Source organism: Strongylocentrotus purpuratus, unplaced genomic scaffold, assembly GCF_000002235.5.
Source record: "Strongylocentrotus purpuratus isolate Spur 01 unplaced genomic scaffold, Spur_5.0 spur5_scaffold_1, whole genome shotgun sequence".
Lineage (NCBI taxonomy): Eukaryota > Metazoa > Echinodermata > Echinoidea > Camarodonta > Strongylocentrotidae > Strongylocentrotus > Strongylocentrotus purpuratus.
This window is the reverse complement of record NW_022145594.1, coordinates 46,723,157-46,748,343: the sequence shown is the minus strand read 5'-3', so window position 1 is coordinate 46,748,343 and position 25,187 is coordinate 46,723,157. Positions and strand designations below refer to the sequence as shown.

At 41.0% G+C, this 25,187-nt stretch overlaps 2 protein-coding genes across 4 annotated transcripts; both read right to left on the bottom strand.

Annotated features, from left to right (window-relative positions):
• Positions 1-544: 544 nt before the first annotated feature.
• Positions 545-4,074, bottom strand: LOC115921172 (DNA-directed primase/polymerase protein-like). 3 transcript variants are annotated; one of them, XR_004062787.1, is made up of 3 exons: positions 4,057-4,074; positions 2,775-2,982; positions 545-2,083 (listed from the first exon to the last, which is right to left on the bottom strand). XR_004062787.1 is itself a non-coding variant. In XM_030978355.1 (2 exons), the coding sequence occupies exons 1-2, from the start codon at positions 3,011-3,013 to the stop codon at positions 1,957-1,959; spliced, it is 366 nt and encodes a 121-aa protein (XP_030834215.1). In that variant the 5' UTR covers positions 3,014-3,119; the 3' UTR covers positions 545-1,956. The 3 variants fall into 3 exon arrangements, 1 of the variants encoding a protein (XP_030834215.1); XR_004062788.1 differs by lacking the exon at positions 4,057-4,074 and adding an exon at positions 3,721-4,047; XM_030978355.1 differs by lacking the exon at positions 4,057-4,074 and having other exon boundaries at positions 2,775-3,119.
• A 10,153-nt stretch (positions 4,075-14,227) lies between these two features.
• On the bottom strand, positions 14,228-24,682 carry LOC105443458 (myoneurin-like). The gene is made up of 4 exons (XM_011676610.2): positions 24,600-24,682; positions 16,484-18,695; positions 15,634-15,915; positions 14,228-15,403 (listed from the first exon to the last, which is right to left on the bottom strand). The coding sequence occupies exons 2-3, from the start codon at positions 18,317-18,319 to the stop codon at positions 15,640-15,642; spliced, it is 2,112 nt and encodes a 703-aa protein (XP_011674912.1). The 5' UTR covers positions 18,320-18,695; positions 24,600-24,682; the 3' UTR covers positions 14,228-15,403; positions 15,634-15,639.
• Positions 24,683-25,187: the final 505 nt, after the last annotated feature.

Sequence of the window (25,187 nt, the reverse complement as noted above, 5' to 3'; positions counted from 1 at the left end):
AACCAAGTCAACTGGCAGACCCCCAAATCCAGCCATTTCAATGTCAGCCCATTTTTCAGCACTTTTTAACAATTGTCTTGCGTATTCTATGTCCAAATTTATCTCGTCAGATCATTTCATGTTGTGTAAACTGTGTAATAATGTGTTGGTTAATCCATGTGTGGGTTCATGTGAGCATGTATTTTGTTTGAGTTGTGTACATAAGTCCTTTGTCAGTGCAAGTCGTGTCAGTGTTCCATGTTGTACCTGTCAAACACCAATTCACTACACTAATACCACAGTTTCACCTCGACACAATACACTCCACAAACATCATATGCACAGTCTGCAATACAAACCTACCATACATCAACGCTAAAATACACACTTGTATACATGACACACATGATCACACATACGCAAAACACACACATGTCACACCAACAAATCTCTCCCGCATCGAAAAAGACTTGTTGGGTACGGCCATTTTTAAAGAGAAGTTAAAAGAATCTAACGATGGCACAGCAACTTTTCACACAAAGGGCAAGGTAAAAATAAAATAATATATGTATTCATAAAATTAATATGATTCTAATTTTATTATAATGCATGATTCATACAAGATCTGCGTATTCACTAAATTAATATAAGCCTTCAGTGGAAAATCCCAAAATGAGGTCCTTGGAACTGGACAAAGTTTGCTTGTTTTACATGTACCAGGTATCTTGTTATATCAGTAGTCAATACAAAACAAAGCAAATTGATTTCATTTTGACCAGAGAAATTAGCTTTTATATCAGGTATTCCTTACATCAGATCTCTTTATATATAATTATCTACATTACATGTTCGAGGATAAAATTTTTCTGAGCAATTATATTTTTTATAATAAAATGTGTTTCATAACTAACTTAAAATGGATTTTCACTTTATATTTTATTCATACGATCATGATAGGTTCTCAAGAGAAGTATATACAGTCTACTTCAATTATAACGAGCGCTGATACAACAAGATCTCATTAAAACGAGGCAGTTTTCCCAATTCCGAATTCAAACCTGCGCACATGTGTCTATGTGTTCAGAAAAAACAAAATTTTGTTTATAAATTGGCTTGGTCCTGAAATCCTCCTAATAATTAAAGTGGACTGTACTTTTAAAAATGTGTACAATACAATATGTGTATGTTAAAATTTATTAAGTTGCAACACACATCCAAAATATCTCAATCAAGTAATAAATAGATTAAAAATCAAGCCTCCCTTTTGTTATGCATATGCCCTCTCCCCCCCCCCCCTCCTTTGGCAGCCCAGAAAAAGAAAAATAAGAAATATATAGCAGTGGGTGTTCTTTCCTTATATGCAGGAATGTATTTAAAATATTCTGTAGCAACCACCACCCCCCCCCCCCACGCCTAATTTGGCCACACTGTTACTAAAATATGATATAATTTGACGGACAAGTATTCAACATCCCCCTTTTTCAGCCAAAATAAACTAATGGCATATCTGATCTGTCTTTTTTTAACAAGCCACTAGTAACAGTGCTTATGCACAAAGCCCAAGTTTCTTCAGATGAATGTGCTCCATCAACATTAAGACATCGCTCAGAGACGTTGCTGCAGGCTCGTGACTTAACGAGTGGAGGAGCAACATCGGCCCAACTAACCCATGAGGTAAAGTTCCGGAAACTAGCATCAGATCTGGACTCACTAATGACTGGCACATCCATTCGGATTCCAGATGGTGAAATGCTGGACTTGAAGGTTGGACTTGGTATCAGCTGGACAAGATTCACTGTCCGGTGTACAGTCTTGCCGTCATTGCCCGTTTCCGGTGCATCGTATCTCTCACCCAGCTTTATCAGCTCCTCATCAGCATCGTCGTCATGGAAACTGTCAAAGTCAGAGCAAAAGCTGTTCTGATTCATCTCGTTGGACCTTGCATCTTCTTCCACTCGTAGAGAAACGTTGATCAGTTCATCCTCGTCCCAGTCGGTGAAGGAAGGGAGGTGCTCCGGAGGAACGGGGTGATCGTCGGATTTGTAGCCTTGCGGGGTCGTGGCACTTCTGGTAGTAGACCCCTCTCCTCAAGTCCACCAAGATCCTTGAAATAAGAATGACAGGGTAAAAGTGACTAACTGCTAAAAACTTTTTCTGAAAATAGCTTACCTGGAGTACAGGATATGTTTCTTGTTGAAGAATACATTTATCACCACTCCATGTAGAAGTTGTACGGTAATATCGATGAAATGTTGAAAAATAATTATTTGGCACAATGGCTGTTTCCTGCCAATAGCCAGGCCCAAAATGATGGGTTTCGTAGGGGACCATTCTCCTTACACTTTTCTTCATATTTTGAAAGCGCATCTTGAATTATTATAAAAAGGGATTTTTAAATTTTATACTATGACATTTCATCCTATTTAACATTTCTCCTCCCCATTTTAACTGACGTTATACATCCCAGCCAAATATTTTATCTTCTCCCTCCCCATCCTCTGCAAATCATTTAATATGTTTTGTCTCCCTCCCCCCTCCTCCCCTCCTCAATATTCTTCATTATCACCTTCTAAACTTCTCAATATATTTAATGTTTCATCTTTTTGTTATAGCTTCTGCTCTACAATTGTCTATTTTGAGAAAATTAACCCTGATGATTATTCCCAGTGACTTATGGTAGTTTTGAACTAATAGCTCATGAGCATTGATTTTAAAGTCTGATACAAAGAGGGGGAAGAGGAGGGGGTTTATGTCTGAATCAAACAAAGGCAACAGGTGGCAAAAGGCCCGCTTACATGATGTTGTTGCTCATGTGCTGTCTGCCAATATTCTCACACCACCTGTTCTTGACGACGTCATACACCAGGAGCTGAGCCTCCGAGAAATAAGTCCATCTCCTGATCTCCCCTGCCACACCCCCTTTTGAGATGCAGTACACCCTGATGTAGGAGTCGATCTCCGGGAAGGGGGATGATTGGTACCCCTCTGTTGTCTCGGCACGCTCTGAGGACAATAAATTAATAATAACAATCATGGATTTTGAATACAGGTATTTCCTACTTCAAATCTCCCTAGGCCTCGCACCTTTTTTGAGATGCATTACTCCCTGATGTAGGAGTCTATCTCCAGAAGGGGGATGACTAGTACCCCTCGGTTGTCTCTGCACGCTCTGAGGATAATGAGTTAACGATAACAATCATGGATTTTGAGTACTGATATTTCCTACTTCAAACCATCCCTGCCCAACCAGGGGTATGGGAGCAAGTTAAGGCTCTCTCGAACAATATCATTAAAAAAACATTTCGAGAGAGCCCTTAAGGCTAATTCTAATAGGTCTAGTCATACTATTATTAGGCAGTTCATTCCTTTTTATCAATCTAAAATTTCATTATGATTAGATCAATTAATATAGACCTAATCATCATTCACCAAAAAAAAGAAAAAAAGAAAAAGAAGTAAAAAAAAGCACCATTAAATTTGAAGTTCATTTGTTTAAATGTTGATGTAGATCCTACTACATAAGATCTAGCACTGTAGTACAGACAATGGTTTTGACAACAATTGAATTTAAACATGGTGATATCAATTCTTTTATATTTTTATCAATACAGTTCTAAAGCATCAAACTATTCACAGATACATTAAGACTAATATTAACAACATAACCGTGACATTTTGCTTTTAAAAAATAATCACATGAATGAATTAAAGAGATTTCAACGCGCGAAATTCGTACACTACCTGTACGGACGACTAAAAGTTGTGCGTGGGACTACACGCATGTTATTGATGCAGTGGAGGCCAAACGGTGCACAAGCCAATTTCGCCCCTACGTACACGGCGGCACATTGAGCACCGCGCCGCTCAAACATGGATTATGCGGCTCTAGACTGTCGCATCACATGTTGATTAAAGAAGTTTTTATTGAAAGTACAATATTTTTATCTGATTTTCTTCAGCTACGAGTCCCGTTTTATCAGATACGCAAAATGTCATATTGGTTGACTGACAATACAGTCAGCCACACTTCATCAAACTACACCTGACAGAAAAGGCAGAAAAAAAGTAAAAACTTACCTCAAATTCCGCATTTTAGGGGTTGAGTCACGATGACAGAAAAAATGAAAGTAGAAATGTAAACAAATATTTCGATTTAGCAAATCCTCGTTCACTTAAAGGAATTCACAGCTAAGCTTAAAAAACTAATTTTTATTTATTTTGACAATCAAACTAAAAACCTTATATTTTAACCGTAATTTTGTAATAATTATGCATTTCTAAGGGTATAGAAAATTACCTAAAGGAAAAATTAAATTATATTTATGTAAGTAGGTTTTACATTTTTATAAATCTTTGAGGTATGTTTAGTATACTATGCATATTCATATTTTGTTTTGAGTCACTGATTTTGATTGGCTGACGTCCAAAGTAAGGGGTTTTGGGAAAAAAAATTCATACGTGAATAATTAAAACGGGGTAATTAAATGACGCACACACAAACAAAAATGGCGCCCGCGCTAATTAAGCGCGTCGCACGTACGTGGCGTGGGAAGAGGACGAGGAGGAGGAGTGGGTCCTTCATTGGACTGCGGAGGATGACACGGAGGAGGAGATGGAAGAGGAGGAGCCGAGGAGAGAGTATGGGATAGAGGAAGGGGTGGCGAGGGAGGAGGACGAGGAGGAGTGGCACCTGCATTGGAGTGCTGAGGAGGACACTGAGGAGGAGAGGGAAGAGGAGGAGCCGAGGAGAGAGTATGGGATAGAGGAAGGGGTGGCGAGGGAGGAGGAAGAGGAGTGGCACCTGCATTGGAGTGCTGAGGAGGACACTGAGGAGGAGAGGGAAGAGGAGGAGCCGAGGAGAGAGTATGGGATAGAGGAAGGGGTGGCGAGGGAGGAGGAGGAGGAGGAGTGGCACCTGCATTGGAGTGCTGAGGAGGACACTGAGGAGGAGGAGATGGAAGAGGAGGAGCCGAGGAGAGAGTATGGGATAGAGGAAGAGGCGGTGGAGGAAGAGGTGAAGTTGTAAAATGTTTTACCCATGTTAGCAATATGTTTTGTTGAAAATTATAATTCAAATTATTCCCTTTACCACAATTATTCTTTTTGTAATTATCATTATTACCTTATTATTTATGAGAGACAATACACACAATAATGACAAAGTTTTATCTCACTCATTTGAGCTTTAAAGGTTAACCACATGTGTGTGTGTATGTGTGTATTTGTAGGGCTTGTATGGTTTTTATGTTTGTTTCTGTTGTTATACAAGTTTTATTTGGGGGGCAAAATAAGTTTTTGTAATTTCAAATCTTTATTACAGTATGTTTATCACATTTTTGAAAATTATTTTGGGGGAGATATCTCAACAAACTCATTTATTTGGGTTTTTATAACTTCCCTTTTTCCATTATTGTTTAATATTTTAATGTACTTATGTATATTCTAGTGAAAAATTGTGCATGTTATTTTTGCAAATGTATGTATTTTTGTAATGTGATTTTTATGAAAATGAATAAACTTAATTGAATTGAATTAATTGAATTGAATTGACTGATCTTGACGCCGTGGTATAGTGGTTCATAGATTATTGATTTTATTTTGTTACTGCATTGACTTCATTTACTTCTATTTGTTATCCAATTTGATATTCCAGATCATTCTATGGGTACAAATATAATGCGAATGCTGGTGGAGATCAAACAGCTGGTAACACAGAGCATACTCCTCAACCAGCAGAGGGGTATTCCTGGTGCTACCGCCGAGGTGGAGGAGGAGGAGTTCTCTCTTCCTCTGACCTCTCAGCAGGAGCTCCTAAATCTGGAGGAAAGATTGAAGGATCAGGGTCATAGAAGGAAATTGGTAAGCTGAATTTTATTTACTCAATACTTTTATCTTGGTTCAGTCTCCTGACGTCATGCATATTCATTGTACAGCGCGCGCGATGCAAACTCTATCATAACACATACGGTAACAGCTATCAGAGTTCTTCAATCGGCTGGCGGGCAGGCCGGCCGGCCATGCAGCGCCGCGCCTCTTGCATGCTTAGCTTACACGCTCGAATCACTAGCAGTCCAACTTGCCAAAGTGGAGCCGAAGCCGGAGGTTTACCATCTATGGGAGCCTGTTTGGACTGCAGTTTCTAGTTCTAAAGATGGCCATAAAGGATATGTGACGTCAGTAGAAGAGACCAACAGAGTCCAAGACTTGTTTGAGATTGAGACTGCCATAAAATACAATGTCGAATCCAAAAAAAAGGCTTCATTTGGTCTGACTATAGTCAACTTTGTTCAAAGTCCAACCCCAACAGCTCTCTCAAGCCCAACGACATAGTCATTCTTTATTTTATCTCTGTTATTCACTACAGAATTCACACACAGTTGTTGAATATGCTATTCAGCACCACTACTGAGATACTCCCAAGTACTCTGCAGGATATTAAAAGGAAGCTAACTAAAGCTCACGTCTCCTTTCGTGGTTATTGTAGCAACATGGTTTTTGACACGGTCTTATAACAGTAAATTTAGTTCTATTTACTCAACACTTTTACCTTGGTTCAGTCTACTGACGTCGTGGATTGGAAGCAAGGAATACTTCAAGTTTGCTCATCAGAAGATGGTCTCACTATTGATTGGACAAAATTGATAGCAGTACGGGTCATGAAAGGGGAAGAAGTTGTGTTCTTCAAAGGTATTTTTGTAATGTGATTTTTATGAAAATGAATAAACTTCATTGAATTGAATTAATTGAACTGAATTGACTGATCTTAATGCCGTGGTATAGTGGTTCATAGATTATTGATTTTATTTTGTTACTGCATTGACTTCATTTACTTCTATTTGTTATCCAATTTGATATTCCAGATCATTCTATGGGTACAAATATAATGCGAATGCTGGTGGAGATCAAACAGCTGGTAACACAGAGCATACTCCTCAACCAGCAGAGGGGTATTCCTGGTGCTACCGCCGAGGTGGAGGAGGAGGAGTTCTCTCTTCCTCTGACCTCTCAGCAGGAGCTCCTCAATCTGGAGGAAAGGATGAGGCAATCGCTGACGAGAACAATCGCTCTTCATCTATTCTTCTACTGGAAGGGATAGAGTGCGAGAGGGCCACAAGGGGACTTTCGGTGAACATCAGAAAGACATGGAGGAGGCACAATCTTCGGTTTTATAATTCCATGATTGACGAGAAACTTGACAGGGCAGATGGTGGCCTCCAGGGTAGTAGTTCTAAATTCTTATGTACTTTGTGCCATGCTACCCGAGAGACAGCGAAGTCAGAAATGGGCAGTTTCAGGATTACCAGGACATTCGAGGAGACGGATGCCAAAGCTAACTACATGCTGATTAACCCTGATGACCGTCTCCAGAAGGAGGTGGAGATCATTAGATCAGAGGGAAAGGATTCTAAAAGTGTTTGTTGATGTTTCTTTTTCCATCAGATCATCAATGCTTATTTGCATCTATTGATGACTAAAAACAACCAAAGTGACTTTGGTCACATCTTCATGTTACCATCATATGGAGCTGTCCAGTGGAGCTGTCAGGGTATGCAACCATGGATGTTTAAGAAGGTAAGTTGTCGTTGTTGAAAACCCAGATGACCTGACTTGGCACAATGTCACAAGGTGTGAAATCTCGTCCAGTTCTGCAATCTGATCCGCGAGAGAAGCTGATAGATGCTACCCATGCGGACATAAACATCGGCTCGTTTTTTAAGAAGCTGATCATATGTGAAACCGCCAGAATCCAGACATGGGAAATTCGTCAAGATGTGAAGGGGTGTTACGAGATCCCGAGAAGATGTTTGATTATCATTTGTTGTCCACGCTTGGACTAGGTCCCTCCTTGATGATGCCTGGTTTTTTCGCGCGCGGACATCGTTCGCCCTGAAAAACAATGACATTGTCTTACAGCTAATCGAAGATGAGCAAAGGTGAGCAAAGGCGAGAAAAGCTGAAAGAAGTGTTGGTTCTGTTCTCTCGCCTCCGGTCTGTTTACAGAGCGCATCACCGCAAGGTAGACGAGGTCAAGGTCTACGAGGCAAACGCAATCATCATGAGGAACCTGTTGAAGACTCACTTTGCATATGTCTCCTGGCCCAATTATCTTCACAAAGTCATAGAACATGTTCAGGAGATCCTTGAGGATCCAAGCGGACCACAGACATTTGGAGGGTTGAGTGGAGAAGGGAATGAAGCCTCCAACAAGCTCTTCCGCGATCTCCGTCGGCATTATGCTAGGAAGCATGATGTGACGCAGAATCTCCGTGACATCCTGTGGGTACACTGGCTCTTCACCAGTCCTAAAATTAGAAGATTAAGCAGCCATTCCACTCGAAAATACCAGTGCTCAAAATGTAAAGGACTTGGGCACAATGCAAGGAGTTACCCTTCTAAGGATGCTTGAAATGTTCATTGACCAATTTTTGTCTGTTTACAGAGCGCATAACCCCAAGTTAGACGAGGTCAAAGTCTACAGGGCAAACGTAATCAACATGGGGAAGCTGTTGAAGACTCATTTTGCATGTCTCCTGGCCAAATTATCTTCACAAAGTGATAGAACATGATTAAAACAAAGTTTCTTCACTAGAATAGACCAATTTTGTTTCAGTAATGGGCGAAGAAATATTGGGACTACATCTGAGATTTTCATGGTCACAGGTTGAATTTTATTATCTATTTGGAGTCTCACTAAATGTTTATATTAATTTTTGTGAACAAGCATTTTAGAGGCTAAATTTTCTAGTGCTTATTTTGCAATACTTTACAATAACTTTATAAATAAAATATTTTCCTCATATTTTTTATGACACGATATGAAGAATTTCTTCAATGTCTTCTTTAATTATTTACCATTTTTATAGAGAGCCCATTCGTCATCTCAATACAATAAACCCAAAACCTGTCCAAGAATGCCCCGTCTGTGGAACATACATAGGCAGGGTAGACTGCCATCTTGTTAGCAGACATGACTACAAGAGAGGAACGGAAGAAATGGCTAACATTCAATCAAAGAAAGGTTCCTAACATGGTTATTTCAGATGGCCGGCTACAGAGAAAGAAGAGAGACCAAGCCATTCCACCAAGAAGACCTAACGGACGCAGGAAGAAAGTTTGGAAAGGCGTCTCTCTACACTAGCATCAGAGTTTCAAAATATACAGTATAGACACAGGTTGTGTACCCACAAAAAGTGTTCCTCATGTGTCAGCCAGCAGGTATCCTCCATTGTTGAAAATAGTCTGTTAAGTGAGACATATTCCGCCCACCAAGTTGATTTAGACACGATAAAAGTTAACATAATCACAGATAAGGATTTACATGTGGATGTATCAGGGTTAGAAAGGATTAGGTGTTATGCGCATTCTGTATTTTGTTCTTGTTGGATCTGTTCTAATGTTTATTATGTCATTAATGTATAGATGTATATTTTTTATTTAATTGTTTTGTTATTTCTTTTTGTGATGTACATGTATCATGATGCTACAATTACATTTAAATTGTTACTGATGTTATTGTTTTGTTCAAATCTAAACAGACGCAGGAAGAAAGTTTGGAAAGGCGTCTCTCTACACTATCATCAGAGTTTCAAAATATACAGTATAGACACGGGTTGTGTACCCACAAAAATTTATCCTCATGTATCAGCCAGCGGGTATCCTCCATTGTTGAAAATAGTCTGTTAAGTGAGACATATTCCTTCCACCAAGTTGATTTAGACACGATAGAAGTTAACATAGTCACAGATAAGGATTTTGTATCAGGGTTAGAAAGGATTAGGTGTAAAACTTGTTCTGTATTTTGTTCTTGTTGGATCTGCTCTAATGTTTATTGTGTCATTGATGTATGGAATAATTGCTATGTATATTGTTTTGTTATTTCTTTTCATGTAAATGTGGAAATAAATCAAATCAAATGCACAACTCTCAAACTAGGAGTCAATTGGATCAGATGGGAGTACCCTTTACTTTAAATGTTACAGTAAGATAGAAAACACTGCAGTTTGGGAGTACAATACCATGTGGAGTGGTGTACAATTGGAAGGAATTGAAGGGAAGAAGACCAAAAAGACAGATGTCGTCAAACCATGTAGTCAAAGATGGTTACAGATAATGAGCTGGGTGACAAGGGGTTTTCTCTGTTTATGAAGAGGCACCCAGAGCTGTCAATCAGGATACCCCAGCAATTAGGGGGAGAAAGGGCTATCCTTACAAAGGAAAAGCTAGACACCTGGTTTCAGGACCTCAAGTCCTATCTTCAGGAGCAAGGGGCCCGGGACGTCCTAGAAGATGGATCGCGGGTGTTCAACTGCGAAAAGAGTAGCTTCCCTCTCGCTTGCAAAATGGAGAAGGTCGTAGCAGAGAAGGGGCAAAAACTGTCAGTTCGTACAGCACATCTGACAAGACGCAAATCACAGTGCTGGTAACCATCTCCGCTTAGGGGGTGTTTTGACCGCCCACCATGGTGTACGCCGGTCAGGGGTTCCGGGAGAATCCACTAGGAGGAGGACCGGCCAATGCGTACCTTGGGAGGTCAGCGAGTGGTTGGATGAACAGTAATGTATTTTACTGTTTCATGAGCAACTGTTTCTAGCCCTTCCTGACCTCCTAAGGTAATCCATACCAAGCTGCTCTAGAAACACAGGTTGTTGATTGGTTCCAACAATTTATCTTTTCATTAACATCTAATCAATTAATGACCTTGTTACGTTTCATCACGTCATCCGATATTTTGAATGGGCATATTGGAGCGTCATTCGATGGATCCCAAAATGGAATGGGTATGTTGCAGGTGGCAACATGTGGACGGCAAATAACATTTTTCGAGGTACATTATGTCATATAAAATCCTAAAGACCTATTTGTTAAATATAATTTATAACCCTGACCTATGGAATACGTTTGACACTGTTTGACATTTTTAGGGAAGGGTTGTTTTTTTTTTGGGGGGGGGGGGGAGGGGGGGGGGGAGGAGGACAGAGAGGGCGAAAAATTCAAAACTTTGCTGGCCATCTCCCAAGCAAAAGAGCCACGTAAGTATTTCAAAGTTTATGGCTATGAATGGCTTGAATCCTTGGATGAAAGTTGGAGGTCATCCATCACATGCTTACAGTAGAAGCAGTACCAGACCATTGTCTTTGTGCTGTATGTGAAGATTCCGAGGCATCGGTTAAATGCAAAGACTGTAGGAGGTTTCTATGCAGGGACTGTGCCTCAAAGAAAGCACATACAGCATTGCCTACATGATCGACAGTCCTGGGAAGATGGGTATTATGTCAATGCTCCCATTGGTAAGTGCAACAGGGATATATCGGGGAATGATAGCCGACATGCTTTAGAGATTGATTCAGCTCCGGCAGAGAGAGATCAAGAGAGCAGGCAAAATGACCAGTCATCGAAACCTTCCTGGAAAACAGAGATCTGTCCAATCTAATCACTATTTGAAGAAGATATAAAGTTAACGTTGATATCTATCACTATACCTCTTGTATGAATATTTTGGGAGGATTCATAGTTTTGCTAGCACACGGTTGGCAAAAAATTGCCTATTTTCTTGGACATGTTAGTTTCTGTACAGACTTTCGGACACAGTTGGAAGAACCAGACCGAGCGAGTAATGTCCAGCTTGACCTTTGGGTTGCAAGGTGTGGGGGTCATGAGGAGTGAAATGAACAAACCATGGAACAAAGGGTCAAATCAGCGAACAACAAAAAAGAAATAAGAAACCTGGCTAAGAAAGAGGGACATCTTCAAGAAAAAGATTTAGATTTCATTCAGCCTCCTTAAGTACTTCTTGGTAATGTCTTTTCAAGGCTGCAATTGAAGGGGCAGAACTTTAAATTCATACACCTCAACTGCTGAAAATGTTTCAAGATTAAAAGTAGAACTTGGAGAGGATCCATACCAAGCAGAAACACAGGTTGTTCACTGGTTCCACAATTTATCTTTTCCTTAACTTCTGCGCAATTAATGATCTTGCTACGTTTCATTACGTCATCCGATATTCTGAATAGGCATATTGGAGCGTCATTCAATGGGTCCCATTGGAATGGGTATGGTGCAGGTGGCAACATGTGGACGTCAAATAACATTTTTGAGGTACATTATGTCCTATTAAATCCTAGAGACCTATTTGTTAAATATCATTAGTAACCCTGACCTGTGGAATACGTTTGACACTATTCGACATTCTGAGGGGGGGGGGGGGGGGGGGGGGGGGGGGGCAGAGGAGGGAAGTATTCGGCGACCAGTTCTTCTTCTGGTGGATGGACACCAGGTCATGTGTCGCTGGAGGTCGCAGAGTTCATTCTCTACCACCTGCTTCCTCACAGCAGCCATGTGACCCGAGTGTCTTTCGACCACTCCAGACAGTGTCCGCCCGGAGAGGAGGTACGGGAGTGACCATCCCGGGGAGTTTGTTAGAAAACTCATTTTTGCTAGAGTATTGATAGAGGCCTGGGAAGAGGTAACGAACAAGCCTGACGTTACTAGGAACGGGTTCGTGTAACCGGGATCATCCCCTTCACCAAGAAGTACCAGGAGGAGAAAGTATAATGTCTCCTTTTCTGCATTGAAGCATACAAGAACAACTGCCTTTCGTACGAAGATCTTGTTGCCATCATTGTTGAAATCCTTATCGCATAAGTCACTTTTTGTTACAGATAAATGATACTGTACTAGTGTGGGCAGATGTACTTGTTTTCAGAACATTTACATGTATGCAGGGCTGTCAACTTGGGAAACTGTTTGGAGGGAGATTTTTTGTTTGGAGAAAAATTTCGCAACGACTCAGCCAGCCGCTGAATAAGTGGGGGGGGTAAGAGCACATATTTTCAAAACAATTTTTTGGCGGGAGGTTTTTCATAAACCGGGAGATTCTACATCTTTGGCAGGAGGAAGGCGTGGTGGAGTAGATCTATGAGAATATTTTTCATAGTAGTCAAGCAGGAGTTTGAAGATTTTACAGGTGTCAATCGCTAGGGGTTACTGAAATTGATTAACCTACAGTGCCTGAGTAGCCATTTGGCAAGAATGCTCACCAGTGGCAAAAGAGTCAAAGAAAGTTGGATTAAAAGATGTTCTTTATTGAATATTGATGATTGAAAAAATAATTGGTTGAACGCCAGTTCACTCTTTTTCTCTTTCCAAGATTGAAGATATCCAAGACACATTCTGCTTTTCAACATCATTGTGAAATTCGAAAGAGGGCTTCCCAAACATCACATACTATTCCATCTCCATCTCAAAGCACAAGAAAGCAACAACAAAACAAGTAATTGCCTCGATACTTCATCTGATCAGCTTGGTGATGAGACAAATGCATGGTCCACCATTAGACTATACTTGCAGAGATGCCAACTTTTGGAAAACAGAAATAGGGAGGATTTGTAACCGACACCAAATAATGTGCGCGTAGCGCACATCTCGAGCGCGTAGCGCCCGACCCATGCGGCCGGGGTCCAGGGCCCGCCTTAGGGCCCTGGAAGCTCTGGGGTTCTAGATGCTCTCTGGTGCAATCTGAGCCTTATTTTGCAGCATTTTACATGTGCATTTGGATTCTGTGTCAATATCCATGCATTGGTTACAGCGATCCATATGCTGAAACAATCTTTCGCTACTCTTTGTCTTTTATATGTCTTTTAACATAGTGGAATTACTACATGCTAAAGTTAGCAGATGATATTTCTCATTCAATTCACAGATATATATACTGATAAGCGCCAAAAAAAAAAAATCATAATTTTTTTTTTTTTTTTTTTTTTTAAATAAATCGGGAGGATAAAGGATGGTGATCGTAAGGTCGGGAGTTGGGGTGAATTATCGGGAGGGTTGGCATCTCTGTACTTGAGAAAGTGACGATTCACCATAGACGGACACCGATATATCCAGCTTGATAAAGATTGATGGATGAAAATGGAGAATGAAAATACCTGCTTGGTGATCTGACATTTGCTTGAGCATCAATCGCTCCAGGCTGTGATATTTAAAGTTTTGTACGCCCTCTTCATACTTGGGAATTAAGATCTCAGAAAGCTTGGAGTGACAAAAAAAAAGAAGCATACAACAGGAAAATTTAAGGAACTAATAAATGTACAGGCATAAAAATGAAAGGACTTTTAATGCGGCGCAGTGAACGAATTTGATTTGGACTGCTTGAAATAGAATATAGCAAAGTTCAGGCAAATGGATTGTTTTCCCTTATAATATAATAGACTCATTGACTTCTTTATGTAAACACAGATGGTAGGACTACAGTGTATATCAAAAACATTTAATTCTCTTTGAGGGAGAAAATTCAACATGGTGCTTGTCCAAGGATCCCCTGGACGCGTCCTTTTTTTTCCAACGAACTTTTATACTTGATGCATGCAAAGAGGTCACAAACAATTGGACTTTGATTATTTATTGCTTTGCCTCACTATTTATAAAGGCAAAACACTAAATAAACTGAGATTTGAACCCTCTGGTCAACTCCAACGTTCTATTAGTATCACGCTGTCTTTACCGATTGAGCAAGCGATGAGTTGACAAAAGAACGATTTGTATAATTACTATCACCCTATTAGCCACCCTACCGGATTCCACGTGCGCATGCGCTGGCTTCCTTCGCGAGTGTGCATGCGCAGGTTCTCCTCGCGAGCTCAAAGTTTGTAGGATTTTTTTTTCGCCCCCTGGACATCCAAAGAATCTTGTATTTCCAACGTTTATTTCTTTTATTCAATTATTAATTAGTCTGTTTTTAGTAGGGTGGCTCCATCAGTAGTTAAATACTGTTTTCCGTGGAGGCCCTACAACATAAATACAAAATGTACAAACATATGAACACATGAATTGCCGTAGCCTGGAGCGAGAACCTATTCAGTCCTCGACAGTGACTATGTCTCTGACACCAGAGACTCTGCCTCTGAAACCAGAGATTTCTTGGGGCAAAGCCAGGGTCAGGCGTAATATATCAAAGTCCAAACCCCAAAGATACAGATGATGCGTAGTCTCTTTAAGTAGCTGAAATCATCATCATAAAATACCGCCTTCAACAGAAAGTAGAACTGGGGAGTCAACATAACCAAAATGTTGAATAGTTTTGTTAAAATTCTTGTACCATTCAGAGTAATACAAATTGGATAGAATAGAAAAGCATAGAATTGGAGGACTCGTTTATAATACTGAATTTCTGAAGGCATCCTATTTATAACCATTACACACATAAAAACACCTACATGTATAAAAGCAGTTACATAATTTAGAAACCTGGGCTCTTTATAGTAAGTTGGGATGATCTCACGGGGCTTTCATCACATAGGGGGCGCTTGACTTGTATCATCGATGACCTTTGCTCTCTCAGCCACTCTGCTCCAAACTCCTGGTGATGCCTGTAGCTTTCACCTCGGCCGCTTCTTACTTTGGAACAAGCTCCCTCTTCTGAAATCTGTGAAATTATTCAAAGAAGAATTGAGGAAATACCTATTGCAAGTACTTTGTATTTATTGGACACCACATAAATGAACTTCTCCAAATTGTTCTCAAAATGATTTCTTACAAGTTAAAACCTTGGTACAGATACTAACAGAGATCTGGATATTTTTTTCTTTTTTCTGAGGATTACAACAGTAACAATTTAGTATTCTTATCATCATAACCTGAAGGGTGAATCTATACCTGTTACTAGTGTCTTGGCAGATCGTCGCTTTCTATGCCCTGTCGCTGCAAATCCTTGAGAGACTTATAGGTCCCATCACACAGAGGTAAAACAAGAGAATCTACAGGTGTTTGACGTCTGCCACGGCCATTGATCAAGTTTTGCTTGAAAGCATCCGGTCCCAGAACCTTGTTGATATTCCTCGCCTTGTTGGCAAACGTCTGTTGATCATTCTGAAAGGAGGATTGGGGTCCTGGCAGATCTGTCTCTGGGTTGCAAGTAGCTTGATCAGCATTGGTTTCCTGTAAAAGATTGAATAATTTAAAACCATAAAGGTATATCAGTGTAGGAAGCTTCCTATTTTTGCATAATAGATACATGTAAAAAGAGAGTACATGACGGCTAGTGTTTGTTTGCTTTTATTGACTTTTAAATATCGCCCTTCTATTCATGTACATGCAAAAGTGGCCACAGCATTTATTTATTTTAGTTTGAGGTGAATCAAGCTAAGAGTTACTATCATTTTATTTCAGAACAGTGCTCTGGATCCTTAAGAAAATGTTTGTGTGGGGGCCCTGCCCGTGGTTAGATTTTCTCCTCCCCTACAAAAGACCCCTTTACTACTACAGGTTGTTTATCAAATTGTTGTTGTTCTCGACATAAAAGCTTGCCTGAGGCTTGCCCGATAAGGCAACAGGTAATGTATGTAGACTGGATTCCAAGTATTTCAATCATTAATAACAGGTTAATTGAATAACTCTTCACTAGGTCCCAAGTAAGGAAACATCCATAAACTAGAAGATATTGGTAAACCAGTTTATTGCATGCATTTTGTTTTGCCTTTATTATTCAGAATTGTAATCCTCGTACCTGCATCAATGGCTCTTCTAAAAACAACGTCTGTTCCATGTTGCCAAGTTGTGAAATCGTCGCCACATCCTGGGAGTTAGGTGAAAGCTGTTGAATAATGAGTTTCTTGTTCTGCTGCACATCAGCTTCGAGAGAAACGTCACCCTGACTATCCTTCTCCGAGACTACTGCATCTGTCTTGTGAGTCAAGAGATGGCGCTTCCTCAGGTAGTTATGGGCAAAGGTCTCTCTGCAGATGGGACAAGAATAAGGTTTTCCGCTTGTGTGGGAGAAGTTATGAACGTGCAAGCCACTAGAGTATCTGAAGCTCTTTCCACAAATCTCACAAACATAGGGTTTCTCGCCGGTATGTTTTCGCTTGTGGGAGTTGAGTGCATTGAGGCTGTGTTTCCCCTGTCCGCAGATATCACACACAAAACGTCTGGAAGAGTGGATCTTTAAGTGATTCCGAACGTCGCTTCGGGTGCGGAAGGCTTGTTTGCAGATCTCACAGCTGTAGGGTTTACTGGGGAGGTGGATCTTGGCATGCCGCCTAGCTACTCGAAGCTTGCTGAACATCTCTCCGCAGACGCCACACTTGAACTTCTTTGTGTGGGTCGTCTCGTGTTTGTCAAGGACGCGGGCCTCGAAGAATGCTTTCCCACAGACTTTGCACTTGTGGCTTCGCTCACCATAGTGAGTAAAAAGATGCCTTGGAAGATTTTGGAAATCCTTTTGACAAATTTCACAAAATGTATTCCTCTTTGCTCTCCTGTTCTTCCTTTCAGTAGATTGGTCTTTTTCACCGCTTATTGTTTCCTTGGACTCATCATTCCAATCAGAATCAGTATCACTCTTACCGGATTCTGATTCATCAGAACTCACAGACATCAATTTCTCTTCCATACCCCTGGTTTTCAGGCTGCTAACTAGCTCAATAACCTCATCGTGCATTGCAGTTACAGCGCTCGTTTTCAGTGAATCTAGTTTTATAGAACGTTCCTTCCGATTAGCTTGAATGCCTTCACCAAGACCTTGTTCAGTCTCTAGAGTTGATCCTTGCAGGCTCTTGTCTCTGGTTGTCACATTAACACACAAACTAATTTCTTTGGCTTCTGCTTTCAGGTTGAGCTTCTTAGGCTGGGGAACGTCTGAAGTATCGGTGTCCAAAATATTCCAAGCATCAGTCACCATTTCTAGCACAGTCCTGGGTTTTTCTTCATCTTGGTCACTCACAGAAATATTTATTGCACTAGATTTTGCAGGGTTTTTAGAGCTCCGACATTCCCAGCCCACCCCATGCACACTTAAAATATCAGTAGGTTTTGGTGTTTCATTTACACCTTTTCTTTCCTTTTTGTCAGATCGAGTCTGGCTTGATAAAATTCTGTCTACTTTCTTAGATTTTGAAACACGAGGTCGTCTCTCAGTCCCTTTCATCTGCTTAGAGTTCAGTTCCTTAGACCAGCTTTGTATTGCCATCTCTTTTGAAACACCTCCACTGCCAGATGGTTTTCGGCTTTTGTTTGACTTGCTACCTCGTAGTTTCAGAGCCATTGCTATATCCAATGTAAGGTATCTCTGTACACTCACAACAGATCCTTCCCTTCCGAGGGAAGTCAAGGTCTTAGAATATCTTTCACTGAAGGCACCACTGACATGGGTCTGCTTATGGTTCAAGAGAGCTCTTTCCCTCAGGAAACCTTGGCTGCACACATCGCATTTTAATTGCGACATCTTTGCATCTTTCTTCATGACTGTAGGAGCTGTGTCTTGATCACTCTCCTCCCTGTATTTCGAACGTATGGCAGCTGATCTCTTACTTTGGCGACAGGCACGTCCCACGGGCGGTTCCATGTTCTTTGAGGTCCCCTTTTAGTTAAGAATCCCTGAGTCTCCCAGGTGAATATTGGATCTCTAGACCATGCATCTATCGTACACAAAGATCATCTGCAGAAGAAGAATTAGTTCCACCAAAGCTTTAGATTTGCTGATTTTGGATGGATGATCCTCCACTATTCTCCAAAATAGGGTCAATCAGCTGAAGGCCGTGAAGAAAATTTTATGAAAAACTTCGCTTTTTCAGGCGAATGCGTTAGGTCAGTTCAGCTCATTCACTTCCTTTGGTCTACTATTGTTGCGTTGCGTTTTGACACAAATCAATGTCCATCCAATAGTAAGACCATATTGAACTTTTTCTCATCAAATTTGGTCAAGCCAATTCTCCAAGGATCTGTGGTAAGAATTATAGAAATGAAATTAAAGCAACCATTACCATGTTTAATGTGTATTCCTTGCTAATTGTAAAATGCACCGCACAACATAGATAATTTTCTGACATCAATCCTTTTCATCTACATGTAGATCTACAGTGGAAAAAAGTAATAACAAGGACACTTGGACTATGAAAATTATATATCAGGGCAAAAATAACACCCTAAAATATAAAAAGCTGGGACCAGCAAAACTACCTTGTTATAACGATTTTGCTGAATTTATCAACACTCCCTACATGCACCTTCTTACACTTGCCAATGCAAAATCAGGCACTTTCACGTACACCGCATGTACTTGCTTCTCCGACAGAACAAACATTGCAAACTCTTGTAAAAGCTCAGGGTTTTTGTCATGTAAAATTCAATGTTAGCTCATTATCATCAGGAATACATGGAAGATACGCAAAAGCGCTATTACTCTGGAAGGTTTTCTCCACATTAACCAAAAATGTGAAAATGTTTTACTGGAGTGAAAGCGATTTGCTTACCTTCCATGTGTTTCTGGTGATAATGAGCTAACATGCCGTTTACATTTTTGAAATGCTGACTTCTCACGAGCGTTCACGATGTTGGTTTTGCCGGAAATGCAAAGACATTGTGTACATTAAAAAAACTGTTTTTGCATTGCCAATTTGATACCGGTACCTACTTTACGATAATAGCAATTAGTTTAAAAGGGCATGTGGGCAGACTTCGGGGAATATAACAAACTTTTAGCGTGTGCCTCAGTAGTATGACCATGTTTCGCGAATGATCTAAATCTTTAAAAAATCGGCAAGATTTCAAAAATCTGATACCACCAATGGAAAGAGTAACCTAAAATTACCCAGAGACAGTTTCCAATGGAATCAAGTGTGAAATTTGAGAGCAGATGTCTTCAAAATTGAAAGTAAAAAGTGGTACCAACTGATTGTTGATATTCTGTCAAATTATGCCTTGCAAAATATGTAATTACCTTTTATTTGATTGATCGCTTTCTGTGATAAATCAGCTGTAAACTCACGTTTTTTTCAAGTCTTTTTTCTGGAGTTGCAGCGATCTGAAAATGAACTTTCAGTCTCAGATCGCCATATTTCTGGAATTCTTTGACTATAACTTTTCTAGTTGCACCAATTTGTATTTTAAAAACTCTGCAGCCCTTTTGGAAATAATTATTGAACTAAATAAATGTGTGTAGAATATGAATAATCATGAACGTAATATCACATTTCAAAATATTTTTAAAATCTCCCTGAATTATGGTCACCCACTCATATACTAGTATACCCTGCACAGATTCAGTGATTTTGGTTGCGAAAAAAATTTATGGCCAACAATCACTTTTGCCTTAGCTTTAGCCTTTGGATTTAACAAGATGCAGGAGCGGTGATCCTGGGGGGGGGGGGCCCTCAATTTCTTTAGGGGGGATCATCCAACCCCCCCCCCCCCCCCCCACCCCTGGAAAATTTGTAAAAGTGCCAAAAAAAAGTGTATAGCAAATATTGACTAAAAACTGCAACAAACTTTTAGGCTCTGGAGAGCCCAAGAGTGCAACGTTAAGAAAAATAAAAATGCAAAAATCTTCTCGCATAAAATCGCAAAGTGTTCAAGTAAATATTGCAGACAAGTGAAGTGTGAAAAAAAAATATTGCTTGTTTTTATACTATAGTTTTGCTAAGGAATGTAATTTTTTAATACAACAAAACCTCAAACCTGTGAGGGGGTAGCCACTTCCGTTATCACCCCTCTCGTTCATTATGCTCCATCGTACAGGCGTAATGATGGGGGGGGGGGGCAGTATAAAATTCAAACATGGTATATTTCCAATTCGATACCAGTGAGTTTAATACAAATGTTGCTGAAATGGCATGGTTTTCACGTGAGCTTCCGGGGGGCTTTGCCCCCTGGACCCCACCAAGGGCCTTAAGGCAGGCCCTGGTTGCTCATCTGACCGTAATTTAATGCCTAAAAAACCTAAGCTTTCGGGGGCTATGCCCCTTGGAGCCCAAAAGGGCCCTAAGGCGGGCCCCTGGTTGCTCATCTGACCGTAATTTAATGCGTAAAAAACCTAAGCTTTCGGGGGCTATGCCCCTTGGAGCCCAAAAGGGCCCTAAGGCAGGCCCCTGGTTGCTCATCTTACCGTAATTTAATGCGTAAAAAACCTAAGCTTTCGGGGGCTATGCCCCTTGGAGCCCAAAAGGGCCCTAAGGCGGGCCCCTGGTTGCTCATCTGACCGTAATTTAATGCCTAAAAAACCTGAGCTTCCGGGGGCTCTGCCCACTGGACCCCACTAAGGGCCAAGAGTTATGTTGTTTTGCTAAATTTAGCCAACAGCTGCATTGCGCAATATGTAAGCGTATGCAAAGTGGCAAATTTCGGAGCTAGGATGCAAACAACATTTCTATCGCTGTTTTGACCAAGATATTTTTAGAATTCAGACACCCCTTTGGAAATAGTTCTGCTCTCTCATATGACACCTCATTTATTTAGTATCACTTTCAGGATCACAACAAATAAAGGTTTGAATCTCAACTTAAAAAAAAAAAAACGTCAACCCATTTTGCGCAATGCACATACATGTACATGTAGATCTAGACTGCATAGGGATGCATGCAATCTCTATGAGAAGGATTTTAGAACACATCGGATCTGCGATCAGACACCCTACTTCATGAAACACGTAGCGGACAAGTAGCTCACGAACGCTGAGTTAGTCAAGAAGTTAGACTTACGACGGTTTCGAGGAATGGGCCCCTGCATGCCAGTGTCACTGTCAAATATTAAGTTGGCAAAATATGCTCATCCGACCTTAATTAAATGCCAAAAAAAACCAAAAACAGAGGTCATGGGGCCAAGCCCCTCGACCCCTGCCGTGGCTTTACCCCCCTTAGACCCTACGCCAATTTTACGCTCGATCCTTTTGCTTTGCTCTACCTGTTCGTAAATACTTAGCTCCCCCCTCCCACTTTGAAAAACTTTCCGCGGGGCCTGTAGTGTATGTAACAATGGAAGTAGGAGAGCTACCAAGTGTCACACATTTTGAGGGTCTGGAAAAGCTCTCACGCACGACGCGCACGCTAGATTTCGAAAAAATGCTATATCTTATACGAGTGTTATACCCTTGCCCGCAAGCTCGCGCGCCGATTCATGAAAATGTCACGCATTGCCAGAGACGCCAAGTTCAAAGATCGGCAATGCGTGACATTTTCATGATTCGGCGGGCAAGGGTATAACACTAGGGTATCTGATCGCGCACCCGATGTTGTGTGCTAAAATATTTCCCATAGAGATTGCACACATCCCTATGCAGTCTACGTGCATTGCGCGACCATGAAAATTGGTCAATGATTTTATGAAAAAAAATTGAAATTCAAACCTTTGGGGCTTGTGATCCTGAAGGTGAAACTCAATAAATGAGGTGTCATATGAAAGAGCAGGTTTTTCTCCATATTCCCCAAGGGGGCGCACCCACGAAATTCTAAAAATATCTTGGTCAAAACAGCGATTTAAATGTTGTTTGCATCCTAGCTCCAAAATTTGCCACTTTCCTGAGCTGCGCCCCCCGGGCTTATGTCCGGCAAGACGTAAGGAAAATATGTATGCACTTATTTTTCGCTAGCCCCAAGAGATCACTCGCCCCAACAGTTTAAAAATACCCTTCCCACATTTTTGGAATCAGCTAATTAGGGAGGCGTGAGCTCCGCTCAGTCCAAACCATGGTTACATCGCGTAACATCTGCGCGTATAGTGAATGAAAGTATGGATAGACATTCGCGCCATAAACCCCGGAAGTGAATACACGTTATAGTCCATGGCAATATCGCGGAGTATCGCGGAGACAACGTGCACGTTGTCCCCGCGATATTCCCATTGACTACAACGTGTATTCACTTCCGGGTTCTATGGCGCGAACGGCCACCCATACTAGTCAATGGCACATATCGCGGAGACAGCGTGGCTCAAGCCGCAAGTCGCGCATTGGCTCAGCAACATGCGTACGATATGCATACGCTTGCATATCGCGCGATACAGCCGTTTGTCTGAATTTAGCAAAACAACATCACTCTGCGTGGACGTCTTTTTCGTCGATTTTGAGCAAAATGATATGAATATACCAGCGTTTTGGAGGGGCTGTAGAGTAGTGGCTCCGGTCTGCGGCCGATCGGCGGGAACTGCCGATTCTATTTTTATTGGAATACTCACAGAATACTTCAATACCCTCAATAAAGAGTCCATATACTTACTTATTAAATAGAAGTCACAAATAACCAAACTGACCCACAGCGTGGTCAGCATTGACCATGTTTCGAAATGCTTCGAGTTCCCCGGTTTGCGGGCACGCAGTACCGGTTTGCGGCACGCGTACGTCACAAAGCTTTATGCGCTACGTCACGATGAAAGCATGTACCAAATTACTACGGGTAACCCAAATTCTCATGTTTATCTGTTGCTACGGTAAATTTGTGAAGTTTTAAACAATTTCACCTTTTCCTCGAATGGATCATCCCATACGGGGGTACGTACTACTAGAAACTATCGGGTCATAGGGGGTACACACATCAGCACACATACCATCATACACGATCCCGCATGTTATGTGTGTATTAACACCCCCTGCCGCAAACCAGAAAAACACGTAATTACGTGCCGGTTTGCGGTCACCCCATGCAACTAGCCATGCGGTGGCACAATCAAAATATCTGCGATAGGAGACAGACCACAGCCATCATACTTCCACAAAAACATCAAATTTCACCTCCAATCGGACAAATATCGGACAAATAGAGCTACAATATTGATCTAGTCATGCCTCGATCTCTTAACTTAAAAGTTAGCACCTGCTGGAATTTTCATCGGCGACTGGTGCCGTAGATTTCCGACATCGCTGACGGATACTCCGTACCGATAGGAGCACCTGCTACGGACATTTTCGGCAAAGCAGAACTTACCGTGGAATCCACGGTAGGTTTCAATGATTATTATCGAGTCATATTCATTTTATTTTTGAAACAAATACCCCTGGCCGCAAACCGGGCGATGCCGCAAACCGGAGACTCTACTCTATCTTTTGATAGAAACATCGCTGAGACTTGAAATTTGATATGTATTATTCTGAATCTGATTACATTTTTTATTCAAATATCAAACAAAAATGGTGAAAAACGATCCCAAATTGAAAATTGAAAAATCGTTCAGACACCCACACATACATGTAACTTGTTAGACCCTAGATCTCGATTTCTAGATCTAACTTAGACTCTAGACTAACTTAGTCTAGATCTAGACCCTACTAGTAGATCTAGACCTACAACAAGTACAAGGTAGTCTAGACTCTATAAGCGTTTTTTTCAAAATCTAGCGCGTGCGTCGTGCGTAAGAGCTTTTCCAGACCCTCAAAATGTGTGATACTTGGTAGCTCTGCATTGCTGATCTTTGAACTTTGTGTCTCTGGGTGATGCAGATTTTTTTCTGCCCCCCCCCCCCCCCCCCCGCCCTCCTCCTCCAAACAAACGTTTTTGCTCATGCATGAGCCATGACACTGTCTTCTTAAACCCAATCGGTGAGGTAATCAAAATCTTATCCAAATTTATTACGTGTAAACTTCTCCAAATTACTATTTTAAATCAACTGTCCCGATACACAAACTTTCCCGAAACACAAGGGCTGGATCTGGGCGCCGCTAGATACACGTGCACTGTACGTACACATTTGCGTGTAGAGTCAATGGGGATGTGAAACCCCTTGGCCTTGGAAGTTTGACTGAACAGCAAGATAGTCTACATAAAAAGTTAAATAAAATGAAGTGAATGAGTAGTGGCTTATTTCACTAGAATGCTGTGATGTCATGTAACCTCTTGATATGTAATTACACTACAACTAACCTGCCAACACACTTGCAGTGCCTATTTATATAGCAAAATAATATTGTTCGTCGAGCTCGAGGTGTCTGTCGAATGGCCTGGCGTGAATCGGCTGCATGCGTTATTCTTCGGCGGTTTAGGCATATACTTCGCATGTACTGTACACAGTGCATGCATGATCGACGACACGCATGATGCATTTTGACCCAAAACAAAATGCACATGGTGCGGAATCCCAGGTCGGAGAAATAGTCTGCAAAAACAGACGCTTAACGGGTGAGGGGGCTAATTTTGGCTGATAAAAGATCTTCTTACATTATTTTGTCTGACACATTTTTTGTAAAACCCCACCCCTAACAATACGAGTCAGGGCACAATTGAGAGCGGCAGGGTCTTTACATGGGGATGTTATTGGGGCATTTACCAACAAAAAAGGGCACCAACAAAGGGAAATCTCAAAGGCGAAAATAGACAATTTTTTTAGACATATTAATTGGTAGATACCCCTACATTGTGATTACGTTATCAGGGATGATTTCAAAATTTGTTTCTCTTTATACGTATCATACAAGATATTGCATGCATCATATCAGTTGGGTGTGATGGTGT